Source organism: Mustelus asterias, chromosome 4 (genome assembly GCF_964213995.1).
Source record: "Mustelus asterias chromosome 4, sMusAst1.hap1.1, whole genome shotgun sequence".
Lineage (NCBI taxonomy): Eukaryota > Metazoa > Chordata > Chondrichthyes > Carcharhiniformes > Triakidae > Mustelus > Mustelus asterias.
In genome coordinates, this window is record NC_135804.1 from 140,284,067 (window position 1) to 140,302,640 (window position 18,574).

The 18,574-nt window shown below is 44.5% G+C and overlaps 1 protein-coding gene across 1 annotated transcript in view; it reads left to right on the plus strand.

Annotated features, from left to right (window-relative positions):
• The first annotated feature begins 12,663 nt into the window (after positions 1-12,663).
• LOC144493024 (uncharacterized) overlaps positions 12,664-18,574 on the plus strand; it is a 58,002-nt gene continuing 52,091 nt past the window's right edge. The window contains exon 1 of the mRNA XM_078211817.1: positions 12,664-12,870. Within this exon, the coding sequence (XP_078067943.1) occupies positions 12,670-12,870 (201 nt within the window). The 5' untranslated portion in view covers positions 12,664-12,669. The remainder of the gene's footprint in view (positions 12,871-18,574) is intronic.

An 18,574-nucleotide genomic window follows, 5' to 3' on the forward strand; every position in this document is an offset into this window, starting at 1 on the left:
GGACCTTTGGCCCAACTGATCAATGCCGCTGTATGTGCTCCACAGTCCACGTAATGCCGCTCCCACCCTTCATCTAACGCTGTCACCATATCCTTCTCTTTCTTTCTCCCTCATGTTAGCTTCCGCTAAAATGCATTTATGCTATTTGCCTCAATTACTTGGCTCTTTTGGGTAAAGAAGTTTCCCCGATTGAATTTATTAGTTACTGTCTTATATTTCTGACCTCTGGCTTTCGTCTCCTCAAGAAATGGAAACATTTTTCTTCTGCCTACATAACCAATCCTTTTCTTAATATTAAACACCTCTATCAGGTCACCTGTCAGCCTTCTCTTTACAAGAGAAAAAAATCCCCAACCTGTTCAGCCTTTCCTGATAAGTATATCCACTTTGCTCTGGTATCTTCCTGGTTAATTATTTTTTGCACCTTCTTCATTGCCTCTACATCCTTTTTATTTTTCAGATACCAGAACTGTTCCCTGTACTTCACTTGTGGTCTAACCAAGGTTCGATACACATTTAGCACTTATTTTTTCTTCTCTACCACTAATCTCTCCACCAGACATTCAGGAGTCTAACTGCAGGACAGCAGCAGGAAATAAAAACAGAAAAATGCTGGAAAATCTCAGCAGGTCTGACAGCACCTGTGGAGAGAGAATAGAGCCAACGCTTCGAGTCTGGGTGACCCTTCGTCTGAGCTCGGGAATAGCCTGCGAACTGTCAAAACACTGGTCGCACCAATTAAAAGGGCAGTAAGGGAAATCCAGATGACAAAAAGAATACACCCACAAAGGCTAGAAACCTGAAATATCAACAGAAAACGCTAAAGTACACAGCAGGTCCATCGGTATTTGAAAAGATGAAAGACGGACTAATGGCTGGTGTCATCTCCTTTGCTGCAATGTTAACGGGCAAGATACATTCCCAAGGCTACTGATCGCACTCCAGTATTGTCCATTGCTCATTCATAAGTTTTACGTCCATTAGACTTGATCCTGTGTTTGCCTAAGGGGGACATCTAGCAGGGGAGATCTTTCTTCTCACTAATACAGAGCTTCCAAGCATGTAATGTTTGTATCCTTATTATCTCCCTTGCTGAGAAGGACAGCAAAAGCAGCATGCATGGGAGATCGAAGTCGTCCTGGTTTATATGTGTCAGCTGTGACTCACTTCCTCGGTCTGTCTGGGTCACAAGGTTGTGGGTTCAATTTCCACTCCAGAGACTTGAGGCCAAAATCAAGGCTGATATTCCAGTGCAGTACTGAGACAGTGCTACACGGTTGGAGGTGCCACCTTTTGTATGAGGCATTAAAGCAAGGCCCCGTGTGTGACCTCTCAAGTGGATGTAAAGTTAAAATAAAGTTTACTTATTAGTCACAAGTAGGCTTACATTAACACTGCAATGAAGTTACTGTGAAAATTCCCTAGACGCCACGCTCCGGTGCCTGTTCAGGTACACTGAGGGAGAATTTAGCATGGCCAATACACCTAACCAGCACGTCTTTGGACGGTGGAGGTAAACCGGAGCACCTGGAGGAAACCCATGCAGAGGAGGTTTACCAGGATGTTGCCTGGTATGGAGGGGAGATCCTATGAGGAGAGGCTGAGGGATTTGGGATTGTTTTCGCTGGAAAGGCGGCGGCTAAGAGGGGATCTTATTGAAACATATAAGATGATTAGAGGTTTAGATAGGGTGGATAGTGATAGCCTTTTTCCTCTGATGGAGAAATCCAGCACGAGGGGGCATGGCTTTAAATTGAGGGGGGGTAGTTATAGAACCGATGTCAGGGGTAGGTTCTTTACCCAGAGGGTGGTGAGGGATTGGAATGCCCTGCCAGCATCAGTAGTAAATGCGCCTAGTTTGGGGGCGTTTAAGAGATCCGTAGATAGGTTCATGGACGAAAAGAAATTGGTTTAGGTTGGAGGGTCACAGTTTTTTTTTTTTTTAACTGGTCGGTGCAACATCGTGGGCCGAAGGGCCTGTTCTGCGCTGTAATGTTCTATGTTCTATGGGGAGAATGTGCAGAATCCGCACAGACAGTGACCCAAGCTGGGAATCGAATCCGTATCCCTGGCGCTGTGAGGCAGCAGAGCTAACCCACTGTGCCAGCAAGCTGCCCCAAGGATCCTTATTTTAAATTTTCCCTGGTGTCCTGGCCAATATTTATCCATCAACTATTGTCACTGAACCATTATCACATTTGTGTTTGTGCAGGTTTGCTGTGTGAAAATTGGCTGCTGTATTTCAGTGACTAGACTTCAAAAGTACTTCATTGGCTGTGAAGTACTTTGGGACATCCTGAGTTCATGAAAGGTACAATATGAATGCAAGTTGTTATTGCCTCCTGTGGATCAATTATTCCTGAATTATTTCAATTAACAACTGCAGCAAATGGAAGAATGATTCTCACTGAGTTCTCTGGCTGGCGTACAAGTGCAAATGCATGCAGCCAAAAAGCATTGGTGGGTGGCCATGTTGCGACATCTGTACACTACATAATGCAAGCAGCTATCAGGAGAAATTGACCTCCACTGAGGGAGCAATAGTAGAGGAGAGCAATCATTGTAGAACAGCGGCAGAATGAAATGGACTATAAAAGGCCAGAGTTAGTAATTAACCCAACTTCCAGGAAGGGAAGAGGTGGAATGCAACCAATTGTATACTCCTACTTATTTACACTAGAGACTGTTCAGAAATATAACTCAGAAAAGTACATATTTGTTTTCCCAGTTTCTCCTGTTGATTGTCTGAAGTAAGTCCAACACCAGCTATTTTTAAATTCATTCATGAGATGTTGGTGTCCCTGGCTCGGCCAGCATTTATGGCCCATCCATAATTGTCCTTGAGAAAGTGGTGGTGAACATCTGCGGTCCCTGTGGTGTAGGTACACCCACAGTGCTGTTAGGGAGGGTATTTCAAAATTTTGACCCAGTGAGAGTGATGAAATGGCAATATATTTCCAAGTCAGGATAGTGTGAAGCTTGGAGGGGAACTCCAAGTGGGTGGTGGAACTTCCATGTGTTTGATGCCCATGTCCTTCTAGATGGTAGCGGTCATCGGGTTTGGAAGGTGCTGTCTAAGGAGCCTGGAGAGCAGAATGCACATTATTGGATAGAATTTTTAAGGCCAATCTGTTTGTCACATGATTACTACTAAAGGACATTTGAATGGAGCTATAACAACAACAATAACATCGACTTGTGTTTATAAAATAAATACAGAATACAGCTACAATACTTGCACCTGTGTGACAATATGGAAAATTGCCCAGGTATGTCCTTTTGATTTGATTTGATTTATTATTGTCACATGTATTAACATACAGTGAAAAGTATTGTTTCTTGCACGCTATACAGGCAAAACATACCGTTCATAGAGAAGGAAACAAGAGAGTGCAGAATGTAGTGTTACAGTCATAGCTAGGGTGTAGAGAAAGATCAACTTAATGCAAGGTAAGTCCATTCAAAAGTCTGACAGCAGCAGGGAAGAATGATTACTGTCCTCAAAAAGCAGGATAAATCCAACCTGGCCAATTATCTCTCATTAGTCTACTCTTGATCATCAGTAAGGTGATGGAGGGGGTCATCAACAGTGCTACCAAGTAGCGTTTACTCAGTAATAGCCTGCTTACTAATGTTCAGCTTGGTTCCCCCAGGGTCACACAGCTCCTGACCCTATTACAACCTCAGGCGAAACATGGGCAAAAGAACTAAACTCAAGAGACAAATAAAAGAGTGACATCAAGGGAACATTTGATCGAGAGTACCTTAAAGGAGCCCTAGCAAAACTTGAGTCAATGGGAATCATGGGGTCAATTCTTCAGTGGTTGGAGTCAGACCTAGCACACAGGAAATGGTTGTGGTGATTGGAGGCCAATCATCCATTCCCAGGACATCGCTGCAGGAAATCTTCAGAGTAGTGCCTTCTTCACCTGCTTCATCAATGATCTTCCTTCCATCATAAAGTCATAAGTGGGGATATTCTTTAATCACACAATGCTCAGCATTACTCATGACTCCTCAGATACCATGTCCATATGCAGCGAGATCTGGACAATATTCAGGCTTGGGCTGACAAGTAAAATGCAGACCACACAACTGCCAGGCAATGACTACCTCCCAACAAGAGAGAACCTAACTATCTCCCCTTTGATGGCATTACCATCACTGAATCCCAAACCATTAACGTTTTGGGGGTTACCACTGTCCAACCATATAAATACTATGGTTACAAGAGCAGGTCAGAGACTAACACTTCCTGACTCTCCAAAGCCTGTCCACCATCTATAAGACATAAATCAGAAGTGTGTTGGGATACTGTCCACTTATGCAAATGTGTGTGTCTCCAACAACACCCAAGAAGTTTGACACCATTCAGAACAAAGCAGCTCGTTTCATCGGCACCCCATCCAACAACTAAAGTGTTCACTTCCTCCAGCACTGACAAAGTGACACCAGTGTGTACTATATGGGACGACAGTGGTGTGGTAGCACGATCATTGGACTAGTAATCATGAGGCCCAGGCTATTGTTCTGGGGACACAGGTTCAAATCTCGGCAGCTGGTGGAACTTGAATTCAATTATTAAAATCTGGGATTAAAAGCTCAGTAATGGTGACCATGACAACAATCATTGATTGGGATAAAAAACTATCTTGTCCCCCCCTTACTTGAAGGAAATCTGCTGTCCTTACCTGGTCTGGCCTACTTGTGACTCCAGATCCTCAGCAATGTGCTTGACTCTTAATTGCCCTGTGAAATAGCCCAGTAAGGCACTCAGTTTGAAGGCAATTAGGGTTTGGCAATAAATGTTGACCTTGTCAGTGATGCCCAATTCCCATGAAAGAAAATTTGTGAAAAATACAAGATGCACCGCAGCAACTTACTGATGCTTTTCTGACAGCACCGTTCAAACCTGCGACCTCTATCACTGTACAAGGGCAGCAGATACATAGGATCATCACCACCTGCAGTTCCTCCCCAAACCACACATGATTTTGACCTGGAACTATATCACCGTTCCTTCACTATCATGGTATCAAAATCCTGGAACTCTCTTCCTAACAGCAATGTGGGTGTACCTGCACCAGGGGGACAGCAGGAAGCACTATGTTGCTATAAAATGAATTTTATGGAGAGATATGTGAACAAGCTATTGTGAAGTCACAAGATTCACCACAACTAAAATTGGAATATAGGAACCCAAAGAGACCATTCAGGTCCTTGAGCTTGTTCCACCATTCACTTGATCATGGCTGATCAGCGCCTGAACTCCATTTACCCGCCTTTGATCCATACGCTTAGCTTACAGAAACATGCCAATCTCAACCTTGAAACTTTCAATTGAATTAGCATCCACAGCCTTTTGGGCAGTTTCAGATTTCCACGGCCATTTTATGTAAAAGAGTGTGCCAGCTGTAGCTCAGTTGGCAGCATTCTCACATCTAAATCATAAGGTTTTGGGTTCAAGTCCAACTCCAGAGCTTGAGCATAAAAATCAAGACTGACACTCCAGTGCAGCACTGAGGGAATACTGTACTGTTGGAGGTGCATCTTTTGGATAAGATGCTAAACTGAAGCCTCACCTGCTTGCTTGGGTGGATCAAAAAGATCCCATGGCATTATTTTGAAGAGAGGGCAGTTATCCCTGACGTCCTGCCCAAAATTTATTCCTCATTTAACATCACCAAAGAACAAACTACCTAGTCATTATTAGATGGTTGTCTGTGGGACTTTGCAGTGCTAAGTTTAAGTTTATTTATTATTTTCACAAGTACGTTTACATTAACACTGCAATGAAGTTACTGTGAAAATCCCCTGGTCAGCACACTCCAACGCCTGTTTGGGTACACTGAAGGAGAATTTAGCACGGCCAATGCACATAACCAGCATGTCTTTTGGACTGTGGGAGGAAACCGGAGCACCTGGAGGAAACCCATGCAGACACGGGGAGAATGTGCAGATTCCGCACAGACAGTGCCCCAAGCTGGGAATTGAATCCGGGTCCCTGGCACTGTGAGGCAGAAGCACTAACCACTGCGCGGCCCATGCGCTGGTTAGCTGCTGTGTTTCTTATATCACAACAATGATTGTACTTTAAAAAAAATTAATTAGCAATAAAATGCTTTGAAATATCCAGTGTCCATGGAACGCACTCTTTAACAAAAGTCTTCCTTTTCCTTTTTTCTGATTTCACTCCTAAATAGCCTATTCTCAGGTCTCCTTCCTCTTCATTCCCCACTGGAGGAAGTGACTTCTCTGCACCTATTCTATCATTTTAAACAGCTCAGTCAGATCACCATTCAACCTTTTAACTGCAAGGGAATATATACCAAGTCAATACAACCTGTTTTCATGATATAACTCCTTCCATTCTGGTATTAGAAAAGATTCACCAAAGATCCTTAGGCAGCACCTTCTAAACCCATGACCACTTCCATCTAGAAGGACAAGGGCAGCAGATAAATGGGAACACCCCCACCTGCAAGTTCCTCTCCAAGCCACTCACCATCTTGACTTGGAAATATATCGCCGTTCCTTCACAGTCACTGGGTCGAAATCCTGGAATTCCCTCCCTAACGGCATTGTGGGTCAACCCACAGCACATGGACTGCAGCGATTCAAGAAGGCAGCTCACCACCACCTTCTCAAGGGCAATTAGGGATGGGCAATAAATGCTGGCCAGCCAGTGACGCCCATGTCCCACAATTGAATATAAAATCATTCTAGTGAATCTGTAGCACAACCCCATCAAAGCCTGTTTATTCTCCCTGAGGTGCAATGTCCAAAACTGAACACTGTACAGTCTCCACCACATACAGTGAACAGGTTTGTGTTAACACGATTTGCTCACTTGGTGAGCAATAAAACCATTGAAGTGAGGATGCCCTGAAGTCTCCATCAGCTGCTCACGACATTAACTCTCCACAGAATCACAGAATTGTTCCAGAACAGAAAAGGCCGTTTGGCCCATCATGTCTTCACCGTCTCTCCAAATGAGCATTATGATTTTGTGCCATTCTCCCGTCTTTTCCCTATAACCCTGCACATTGTTTCTATTCAAATTATCATCTAATGCCCTCTTGAATGGCTGAATTGAACCTGTCTCCACTACACATCCAGAAAATGCATTCCAGACCCAAACCACTCATGTGAAAAAGTTATTTTCTCACATCACGTTTACTTCTTTTGCAAATCACTTTTAATTTCTGCCCTCCTGTTCTTGATCCTTTTACGAGCCGGAACAGTTTCTCCCTGTCTACTCTATCCAGTCCCTTCATGATTTTGAACACCTCTATCACATCACCTCTTAGCCTTCTCATCTCCAAGGAGAACAATCCGAATTTCTCCAATCCATCCTCATAATTGAAGTTTCTTATTCCTGAAACCTCTTCCCCTGCACCCCTAAAGCACATGGGATTGGGGGAAGTGTATTGAGATGGATAGAAAACTGGTTGGGCAGAGGGGAAACAAAGAGTAGGAATTAATGGGAGCTTTTCAAATTGGCAGGCAGTAACTAGTGGGGTGCCACAGGGATCGGTGCTGGGACCCCAGCTATTCACAACATATATCAATGATTTGGATGAGGGAACAAAATGTAACATCTCAAAGTTTGCAGATGATACCAAGTTGGGTGGGAGGGTAAACTGTGATGAGGATGCAGAGATCCTTCAGAATGATCTAGACAGGTTGGGTGAGTGGGCAGATGCAGTATAATTTGGATAAATGTGAGGTTATTCACTCTGGAAACAAAAACAAGGCAGATTACTATCGGAATGGCTGTAAATTGGGAGAGGGGAGTGTGCAGCGGGACCTGGGTGTCCTTGTGCACCAGTCACTGAAGGTAAGCATGCAGGTTCAGCAAGTGGTAAAGAAGGCAAATAGCATGTTGGCCTTCATTGCAAGAGGTTTCGAGTACAGGAGCAGGAATGTGTTGTTGCAATTATACAGGGCCTTGGTGAGGCCACACCTAGAGTATTGTGTGCAGTTTTGATCTCCTTTTCTGAGGAAGGATGTTCTTGCTCTTGAGGGGGTGCAGCGAAGGCTGATTCCGGGGGTTACAGGTCTGATGTATGAGGAAAGATTGACTAGGTTAAGATTGTTTTCGCTGGAGTTCAGACAAATGAGGGGGGAATCTCATAGAGACTTATAAAATTCTAACTAGACAGGGTAGATGCAAGGAGGATATTCCCAATGGTGGGGGAATCCAGAACCAGGGGTCACAGTCTGAGGATTCAGGGTAGACCATTTAGGACGGAGGTGAGGAGACATTTCTTCATCCAAAGAGTGGTGAGCCTGTGGAATTCATTACCACAGGAAGTAGTTGATGCCAAAACATTCAATGTATTCAAGAGGCAGCTGGATATAGCACTTGGGGTGAATGGGATCAAAGGTTATGGGGAAAAAGCAGGATTAGACTGTTGAGTTGAATGATCATGCCTTGATCGTAATGAATAGCGGAGCAGGCTCGAAGGGCCAAATGGCCTCCTCCTGCGCCTATCCTCTATGTTTCTATGTTTAGAGTTACCCCTTATTTTGTATTGCTCTTCCTACCAAAATGAATCACCTCACTTCTCCACATTGAACTTCATCTGTCACCTACCTACCTATTCCACCAACTTGTCTATATCCTTTTGAAGTTCTATGCAGTCGTCTTCAGAGTTTACAGTGTTTCCAAGTTTTGTATTGCGTTCCCAAAACACTGACAACCAGGACTTGTAATAAATATTATATTCACTAACTGAGCAGCTACTTCATGCTGGTACTCTGTCCGTGCTTCCTGGGAGAAATCCCGTGCTCCCGACACGTGACCCTTTCTGTCGTGTCATCATGTGACAACTCGGTCCATATCTTCCTGTTTAGCTGGCACAACTGGTGGCATGAGATGTAACAGTGTTCACGAATGGAAACTGTGTGCAGACCATTTTGTATCATATAAATGAAACAAGCTAGCGATAAATAATTATTTACATACGGTGATGTACGGCTTAAACTGTTGCGGCTGGTAATAAACGGCTGGGCTTATCCTTACAACATTTTTTTGAACAAGGGCGCAATGTTTGCAATTCTCCAATCCTCTGACACCTCCCCTGAGTCTGGGGAAGACTAGAATATTAGGGCCAGCGGCCCTCACTTCCTTCAATATCCTGGGATGCATCATATCCGATCCAAGTGCCTTGTCAACTTTAAGCAACCACAGTTTATCCAATGCCTCCTTCTTATCCATTTTGAACCCTTCATGTGACAAGATTTATTTCCTCTGTCACCACGGTTTGGATAGCAGCTGCTTCCTTGGTAAAGACAGATGCAAATAATTCATTTAACACTTCAGCCAAGCCCCTACCTCCAGGTGTAAATCCTCTTTTTGGTCCCTAATTGAATTCTTAACAAACCACAGGAGGCCGTTGGAAAGTGAAAACTTCAATTAGGTAGCTCTTTCGGGTACCAACATAATAAACTAACTCAAATTAACTTAGGGACAAAGTAAAAGGGGCGGCTCCCCAAAAGGAAGGGGAGAACAGCCCGAACCAAAATCAAAGTCGAAAGGAAACTTAAAACGTCAAACCAAAAGGTGATTATCGGGGTCGATAATACACCCCAGCCCCTGCGGCGCCCAGCGGTCGCGGAAGGCGTCAACCGCGCCCGTGGACACCGCATGCTCCCTCTCCAGAGACACCTGGCCGCGAATGTAGCCGCGGTAGAGGGGCAGACAATCGGGATGGACGGCCCCGTCGATCGCCCGCTGCCTGGACCTATTGATGGCGCGTCTCGCCAGGCCCAGGAGCAGGTTCACGAGGAGGTCGGCATCCCGACCCGCCCCTCTCCGCACCAGGTGCCCGTAGATCAGGAGCGTGGGACTGAAGTGCAAACAAAACACCAGTAAAAGGTGTTTGAGGAAACCAAAAAGGGTGTGCAGTCTAAAACACAGAACGTAGACATGGTCCACGGACTCCACGAGGCCACAGAAAGGGCAGTCTCGGGAGCCCGTGTACCGGAAAAACCTACGGTTGCACGGCACTGCTGCGTGCAGCACCCTCCACCCCAGGTCCCCGAGATAATTGGGGGAGATCCCTCCGTAGAGGGACCTCCACTGGGGACCTCATCCGCCCGGCGGCAACAAGGCCCGCCAAGGTGTATCCGGGCGACGGGCGAGGACGCGGTAGTGAAAGGTGTGCAGCAGCAGCCCGTACAGGAAACGCCTCCGCATTTTAAGTGCTGCCTTTGGAATGAGTACCTACGATGAGGACCAATGGTCAGTGCCATTTGCTTTTCTAGATGGTGTATAGATGGTGGGGCTGTTAGGATCTATTTAATGAATATTGAACTCCCAGTACTTGAAGGTAACAAGGTGAATTTGTGCTGGATGTTGATTTGTTAATTATAACCAAATGTATATAAGGAAGAGTCAGGCAGTACTGACTGTCTGGTGTGTTGGAGCGGATTCAGCAGACTTGAAAATAAACCTGAATAAGGTAAAGACTAGCATTGGATTCATTCTCCTATAACAGGCTTGTTCAACCTTTTCACTCCAGCGACCAGATGTATATAGTTTTTCTTACTCAATGGCCGATGAGCAGATTTTGAAAAGATAACGTTTGACAAAACAATAGAATTCCAGAAAAAGTTGAGGTTTTAAGGAAAGAAACAATTTCTGAACAAATGTAATGCAATGTTGAAGCAATAAATTGTGGAGTCAAAAAAGATTAAGCAATAACAATTATCAGGATGTTGGCGGGTCAGTGTATGTGGGTGGGAGAGTGTGGTTGCGTGTGTGCCTATGTGTTGGTGTGTGACGGAGAGAGTGACTGAAAAAACTGAGACTGGGTGTAAGGCACTCTCTCCCACACAGTAACTCTCTTTCTCACACATGCCATCACTATCTCTCTCTCTCACTCACTCTCTCACACACACACAGTCACTCTCTCTCACTCATACACTCTCTCATACACTATCTCTCACATGCACACACTCTCACAATCTCTCTCTATCACACTCACTCACCCTTTCTCTCACACACACATTACCTCTCTCTCTCTCACACACACAGTCACTCTTTCTCTCTCACTCACTCAGACTCTCTTATTCACTCTCTCCCACACTTACTCTCTCTTACACTCTTGGAACAAAGAGACAACATTTTGAGATCATGTACCAACCAACATAAGAACAGCTTCTTCCCTGCTGCCTTTGAATGGATCCACCATATATTAAGTTGATCTTGCTCTACACCCAATCTGTGACTGCAACACTACATTCTGCACTCTCTCTTTTCCTTCTCTGTGTACCGAATGCTTTGTCTGTATAGAGTGCAAGAAACAATACTTTTCACAGCGTACCAATACACGTGACAATAATAAATCAAATCTCTCTCTCTTTCTCTCACTCACAGTCACTCTCTCTCTCACACACACACAGTCTTGCTCTCTCTCTTTCACACTCAGTCTCTCTCTCTCTCTCACTCACACACACTCACTCAATCAGCTTAAAATAATGCAATCAGGTTTACTTCCTCCAAGAATTCTCTTATAACATTTCACAATCTTAAAGTTATTTAAGATTGGTCTAGGAAGCCATTCAGTTTAAGAGCAATTGGGGAATGGCAACAAATGCTGGCCTTGTGGCGACACCCATATCCCATCAAAGAATGTTTTAAATAATCCAACCGGACGTTACAACACTGCTGCCTCACAGCACCAGGAACCCGGGTTCAATCCTGGCCTTGAGTCACTGTGTGGAGTTTGCACATTTTGCCCATGTCTGCATGGGTTTCCTCCCACACTCCAAAAATGTGCAGATTAGATGGATTGGCCATGCGAAATTGTCCCTTAGTGTCCCAAGATGTATAGGTTAGGTGGACTAGCCATGGGAAACATGTGGGGTTAAAGGGATAGGATGTGGGGAGTGGGCCTGGATAAGATGCTCTGTTCGAGAGTCAGTACAGACTCGATGGGCTGAATGGCCTCCTTCCATCCCTCAGTCAATCTGCGCACAGCAAGCTCCCACAATCAGCAAGGAGATACTGACCCTAGATTTGACACCCAGTTGCAGAATGAACATTGGTGAGTGAGGAGAACACAGAACATTGCAACTGTGATTAGAGGGACTGAGACAAAAATGTGAAGAGATCGAATGCGGCTGATTCTGAGAAATGGTTGCACCCTCGAAATGTTTTACCCCACAGGGAGTTGTCAGCCACTTTTCCTGTGTTGTTTCTGAACAGAGTTGGAAGGCAGGATGTTCTCAGCTGTGACTGGATGTATTTCTGGAGGTTTGTTACCAGTGATCCCAGTCCAGCAGATTTTGATTTTCTGGAACACTTTCAGAACTTCCGAGGAAATGTCAGTCTGGGAGTCTGTCTCTGCGGAAGTGAACCTGGGGAACCGCAGACACATCATTCTGTAACTGGTGGACAGTAGAGGGATTGGAATGTATGACCTACACCAGAAAGACATCGATAAGTTCCCAGTTATTTCGTTGAATATCATATTACAATGTGAAGAGGATTTTTTTTGTCTTGTTTCTGACTCTAAAAGGTGGTTAATTAATTTTGATGACAACTGCTGCTCTGACGAGTGTTTTGTCAGCCAATGGGGAGTGTGCTTTTCCTTTGGGAGAGGAGGTGCCGGATGCTTTCTCCGCCTCCTGGTCCTGTTTTCTCATTCATTCTCAGTCATGTCCCTGGCAGAGTGGCTGCTGCTCGGATTTCTCTTTGTCGCCTCTCTCCTTTACCGGGACGGCAGTTTGCTCAGTTTGCTGAGTTTGCTGCTGCCGCTGCCTCTCTGGTGGTGTCTGGGTCAGGGCTCTGAGCAGAGCTGGGACGAACAGGACCTCGGGCCGGATCCCCATAAGCAGCAATTACCAGCGAGGGAAGCGGTGAGTCCACAGCGCATCCGTCTGTTGCTCAATGACAGAGGAACTCGGGCATGGGAACAGCGAGCTGGATACACAAATAAACACAGCTAGACTTATTTCCCCCTCATTCAAAACCTCCACTGCCAGAACTTGACAACCGTGATGTGGAGATGCCGGTGTTGGACTGGGGTAAATACAGTAAGAGTTTTAACAACACCAGGTTAAAGTCCAACAGGTTTATTTGGTAGCAAATGCCATCATTGGTAGCATCATTTGGTAGAAAATGCCATTTGCTACCAAATAAACCTGTTGGACTTTAACCTGGTGTTGTTAAAACTCTTACAGAACTTGACAACCGCAGACTGCATCAATGGTTCAGAGCTTCCGTCTATTGATAGTCTGAAGTGTTTCCCTGTTATCTCCTGGCTGGGCTTTTGCAGGCAGTATTGACTCTGTGCCAGTCTGGATTTATATTTCAGGGTTAGGGTTAAGACCGGGGTTCATGGTTATGGGGTTGGTGCTGGTGTTAAGCCATTGGGAGTTAGGGGCTGCTGGGGATAGGAATGACGGTTGGGGTTACTGTTTGAAACTCGTTCTGCCAGTCTGAAGGAACAACCCACATCCTGCCACTTCCCCCGCCTTCTCCCCTCTTCCTTTCAGATAATGATCCTATTCCCTATTCTGGAATGCCCCTACTACACTCTCAGGGGGTGCATTCCAGATCCTAACCACTTGCTGCGTTTTCAAAGAAAGCTTTTGATTTGATTTATTATTGATGTGGAGATGCTGGCGTTGGACTGGGGTGGGCACAGTAAGAAGTTTCACAACACCAGGTTAAAGTCCAACAGGTTTATTTGGAATCACGAGCTTTCGGAGCGCTCACCTCACTCACCAGATGAAGGAGCAGCGCTCTGAAAGCTAGTGATTCCAAATAAACCTGTTGGACTTTAACCTGGTGTTGTGATTTATTATTGTTACGTGTATTGGGATTCAATGAAAAATATTGTTTCTTGCGCGCTATATGGGCAAAGCATACTGTTCACTGAGTACATAAAGGAGAAGGAAAGGAGAGGGTGCAGAATATAGTGTTACAGCCATAGCTAGGGTAGCGAAAGATCAGCTCAATATAAGGTAGGTCCTTTCAAAAGTCTGATGGCAGCAGGGAAGAAGCTGTTCTTGAGTCGATTGGTATGTGACCTCAGACTTTTGTATCTTTTTCGCGACAGAAGAAGGTGGAAGAGAGAATGTCCAGGGTGCGTGGGATCCTTGATTACACTGGCTGCTTTTGGTTTATCCCCATGTTGCTATTGTTTCTTTTGCCAATTACCTTAAACCTGTGCCCTCTGAGTTTCGAGCCTCCCACCAATGGGAACAGTTTCTCCCTATCTATTCTGTCCAGACCCTTCATGATTTTGAACATCTCTATCAAACCTCATCTCAACCTTCTATTCCAAGGAGAACAGGCCCAGCTTCTCCAATCCATCTACATAATTGAAGTGCCCCATCCCTGGAACCATTCTGGTGAATCTTTTCTGCACTCTTTCTGATGCCTTCACATCCTTCCGAAAGGCTTGAGGAAGACTGACTCCCCACACTGGATGTAGTATTCCAGTGAGGCTGAACCAGTATTTTATGCAGGTCTAACATTAACTTCCTTACTTTTGTACTCTATGTCTCTATTAATAAAGCCTGCTTCAACACTCTCTCAAATTGTCCTGCCACCTTCAATGATTACAAAGAACAGTACAGCACAGGAACAGGCCCTTTGGCTCACCAAGTCTGTGCTGCTACAAATGCCTCTCTCATCTAATATTTTCTCGCCTCGACATGGTCTATATCCCTCTATTCCCTGCATTTTCATGTATCTATCCAGATGCCTCTTGAATGTTGTTACAGAATCTGCTTCTGGCGATTCTATAACAACCTCCTCCGGCGGCGCATTCCAGGCATTCGCCACCCTTTGTGTGAAAAACTTGCCTCTTGCATCTCTTTTAAACTTTCCCCCTCTCACTTTCGACCTATGCCCTCGAGTAATTGACCCTTCGACCCTGGGAAAAAGACTCTGACTATCCACTCTATCCAAGCCTGTCATAATCTTGTAAACCTCTATCAGGACCCCCTCATCATCCGATGCTCCAATGAAAACAATCCAAGTTTGTTCAACCTTTCTTCATAGTCCATATCCTCCAAATCAGGCAACATCCTGGTAAATCTCTTCTGCACCCTTTCCAATGCATCAGCATCCTTCCGGTAGTGCGGTGACCAGAATTGTACACAATACTCAAATGCGGCCTAGCCAAAGTCTTATACAGCGGCAACATGATTTTCCCATTCCTATACTCAGTGCCCCGACCGAAGAAGGCCAGAAGGTGCCGCCTTGACCACCTTGTCCGCCTGAGTTGCCACCTTCAGAGAACTGTGGATCTGCACGCCTAGATCCCTCTGTACGCTAATATTTCTAAGGGCTTTACCATTTACTGCATACTTTCCTTCTGCAGTAGACTTCTGCAATGAATTGTGTCTATATCACGTATACCCAGCTCCTTCTCCTCCTGCAGCCATCCTTTAGATTCATTTCCTTTTGCTTTTCCTTGCTCTTCCAACCAAAATTAATCACGTCTCTGTATTAAATTTCATCCATCGCTTCTCTGCCCATTAGAAATCATAGAATCCTACAGCGCAGAAGGAGGCCATTCGGCCCATCGAGTCTGCACAACCACAATCCCACCCAGGCCCTATCCCCATAACCCCATGCATTTACCACGCTAATCCCCCTGACACTAAGGGACAATTTAGCATGGCCAATTCACCTAACCCGCACATCTTTGGACAGGATTTCAGGTTGCAGGAGGATCCTCCAGCCGGTGTGAGTGGAGCGGAAAACAACATCATGGTGTGGAATGCAGTGATATTCGGTCAATGTCCATTTGTTTTGGTCAAATAAGAGATTTCTTTCCAATCCCTCGCCTCCATCAGCTGGCTCCACAAGTAGAGTTTAAAAGAACCATTTACACTGACAAATTCTTACCCGAATTTCAATTGGTGAATATTCAATTGCTGTTCAATCATTTTGTTGCACGCACTGTAACACAGCAACGCAAACAGTATTGCTAAGTGTACTGTGCTCTGCATCACAGCACATATCCCGATATCAAATTACAACATTTACAGAACGTTACAGAAAAAAACCCCACAGGATTATACTTCATTGACTTCAGTGCCCAGATCACCACTAATCTTTTTTTTTTGGGCAACGTGAGCTGCACATTTGAATAGACAATCGTCAAAGAATGACAATCGTCAAAAACAACACTTCTACATTTTTGCTTGAATGCCACATCTCTCTATAGTCCACTGCCTCTGCTAATGTCGATTTACAAGGATGTAGGAGAGTAATTATGTGCCACCAACTACATCCAGATTTCGAGAAAGTAAAATCTCACACCTAAAAGTGTAACCCAAGTGGAGAATCACAGCTACAAACAGACCTAGGTTTCCAATCTCAGTGATGATCTCAAAGTAGGGTAGTTTGCAAAAAAAAACACTTGCAGTTGGAAAACTACCTTCTCCCCATCCATCTAAGCCAGGAAGCTCTTCCCTATAAACCCAAAGTCAGCGTTCAGAACTGGTTTTGTTTGGCAACATGGGAGTTTCTAATTTGATCTGAGGCAAAGAACAACAAATGTCATCATTTCTATAAACAGGAAATGTGGCCGCTTCTAAAAACAAATCTGTACGTTTATTGTCAGTGACTTTCTTCTCGTCTCTACCCATTGCACTGTATTGATCATCGTTAGTGTCAGATCACAATCAACACTGTCCATCCTGAGTCCCCTCACCCCAAACACATGGACTGAAAAGGGAGGCATTGTACCAGACTTCAAGATATCATATTCGCCAAATTAATTTCTTTTGGACGCTGACTTACCATCTTCAAAAGGGGTTCCCTCCGGCCTGTACAGGATGGCGGGGAATAAAGATTGAGCCTACCTATCCGTCTTTTTGAAGTTCTACACTATCCTTAGATTCACAGGATTCCTACAGTGCAGAAGGAGGCTATTCAGCCCATCGAGCATGCACCAACAACAATTCCACCCAGACCCTATCCCCGTAACTCCACTAATCCTCCTGACACTGAGGGGCAATTTAGCATGGCCAATCAACTTAATCCACACATATTTGGACTGTGGGAGGAAACCGGAACACGTGGAGGGAACCCACACAGACATGAGGAGAACATGCAAACCCCACACAGTCACTCAAGGCCAGAATTGAACCTGGGTCCCTGGCACTGAGGTTTCAGTACTAACCACTGTGCCACGTGCATCCTTCTCACAGTTCACAGTATTTCCAAATTCTGAAATCATTCCCTGCACACGGAGGTTTAGGTCACTAATATATATCAGGAAAAGGCAGGTTCCGAATACCAACCCCCGAGGGAACTTTTATAAATCTTCCTCTGCTCTGAAATCCAACCAATAACCACTACTCTCTGCTTCCTATCACTCAGACAATTTTGTATTGATGTTGCTACTGTCCCTTTTATTCCATAAGCTCGAACCTTGCTCATAACATCACTGCTTTCCTGTTCTTTTGTTCTCAAATCCCTCTACAGCCTCTGGTTATCTGAGTGATCACCTGCAGCTTTTATGTCTCACCTGCCAATTTTCTTTCATCTGACTCGCTGCTTGTCCCCCTGTTCTCCCTCTTTCATGCCCCATCCATAACTCTAGTCTTGCTCTTTGGAACTCCCCTAAATCCATTTTTTTGCCACCTGTATTAATTCCCCTTGGCCATCTGCCCCCTTGACAATCTGCCCCCTTGACAATCTGCCCCCTTGACAATCTGCCCCCACCCTTTATTGTTCCCATCTGCCACTTGGTGTTAATACTCTCTTGTGTTTAAAACACTCGGATATGTTCTGTGTGAATAAGGCTGACAAATTTAAGTAGAACAATTTGTATTTATTATAAGTTTTTGCCAATTACCATTCAGAGGTTAAATGTTATGTGATTTGCCTATTTGTGACTCATTACTTTCAATTGCTATTTACTGGAATATTGTTCAACTGGGAATTCCATGTCGAAATTGTGTTCAGTCATGATCACATCTCAGCTGTTTGTCTGGCTGAAGTGTGTCAACTACCTGCTTTTCATGGCAAAATGTTAATACAGTACTTAAATTTCTTTAAACCTTTCCTTTTTAAGTAGTTTAGAGTCTCTCAATAAGTCTCATTTTTTAATGGCCAGAGTAGACAGTAAAATGTCCATGTTATCAATTTTAACAGCTGATTGTGATATATATTAAGATGGTATTTGATTGACTCAGCTTTATTGCAAACATTATAATTCAGCTTGTTCATTCATTTTTCAGTTCTTTAGTGGCTTTTTATTTTACACTGATTTTGTCTATTTATCCTCAAATAAATCATTCATTTAACCAGTCTTGACAAAGTCCCCAGCTCTTGGTCATCTCGTCAGCTTAGTTATTTTAAAAAGATATGGACTGGGTTTGAAAATGATCAGCATTATAGTTTTAAAGTTTATTTATTAGTCTCACAAGTAGGCTTACATTGACACTGCAATGAAGTTACTGTGAAAATCCCCTAGTTGCCACACTCCGGCAGCTGTTTGGGTACACTGAGGGAGAATTTAACATGGCCAATGCACCTAACCCAGCACGTCTTTCGGACTGTGGCAGGAAACTGGAGCACTCGGAGGAAACC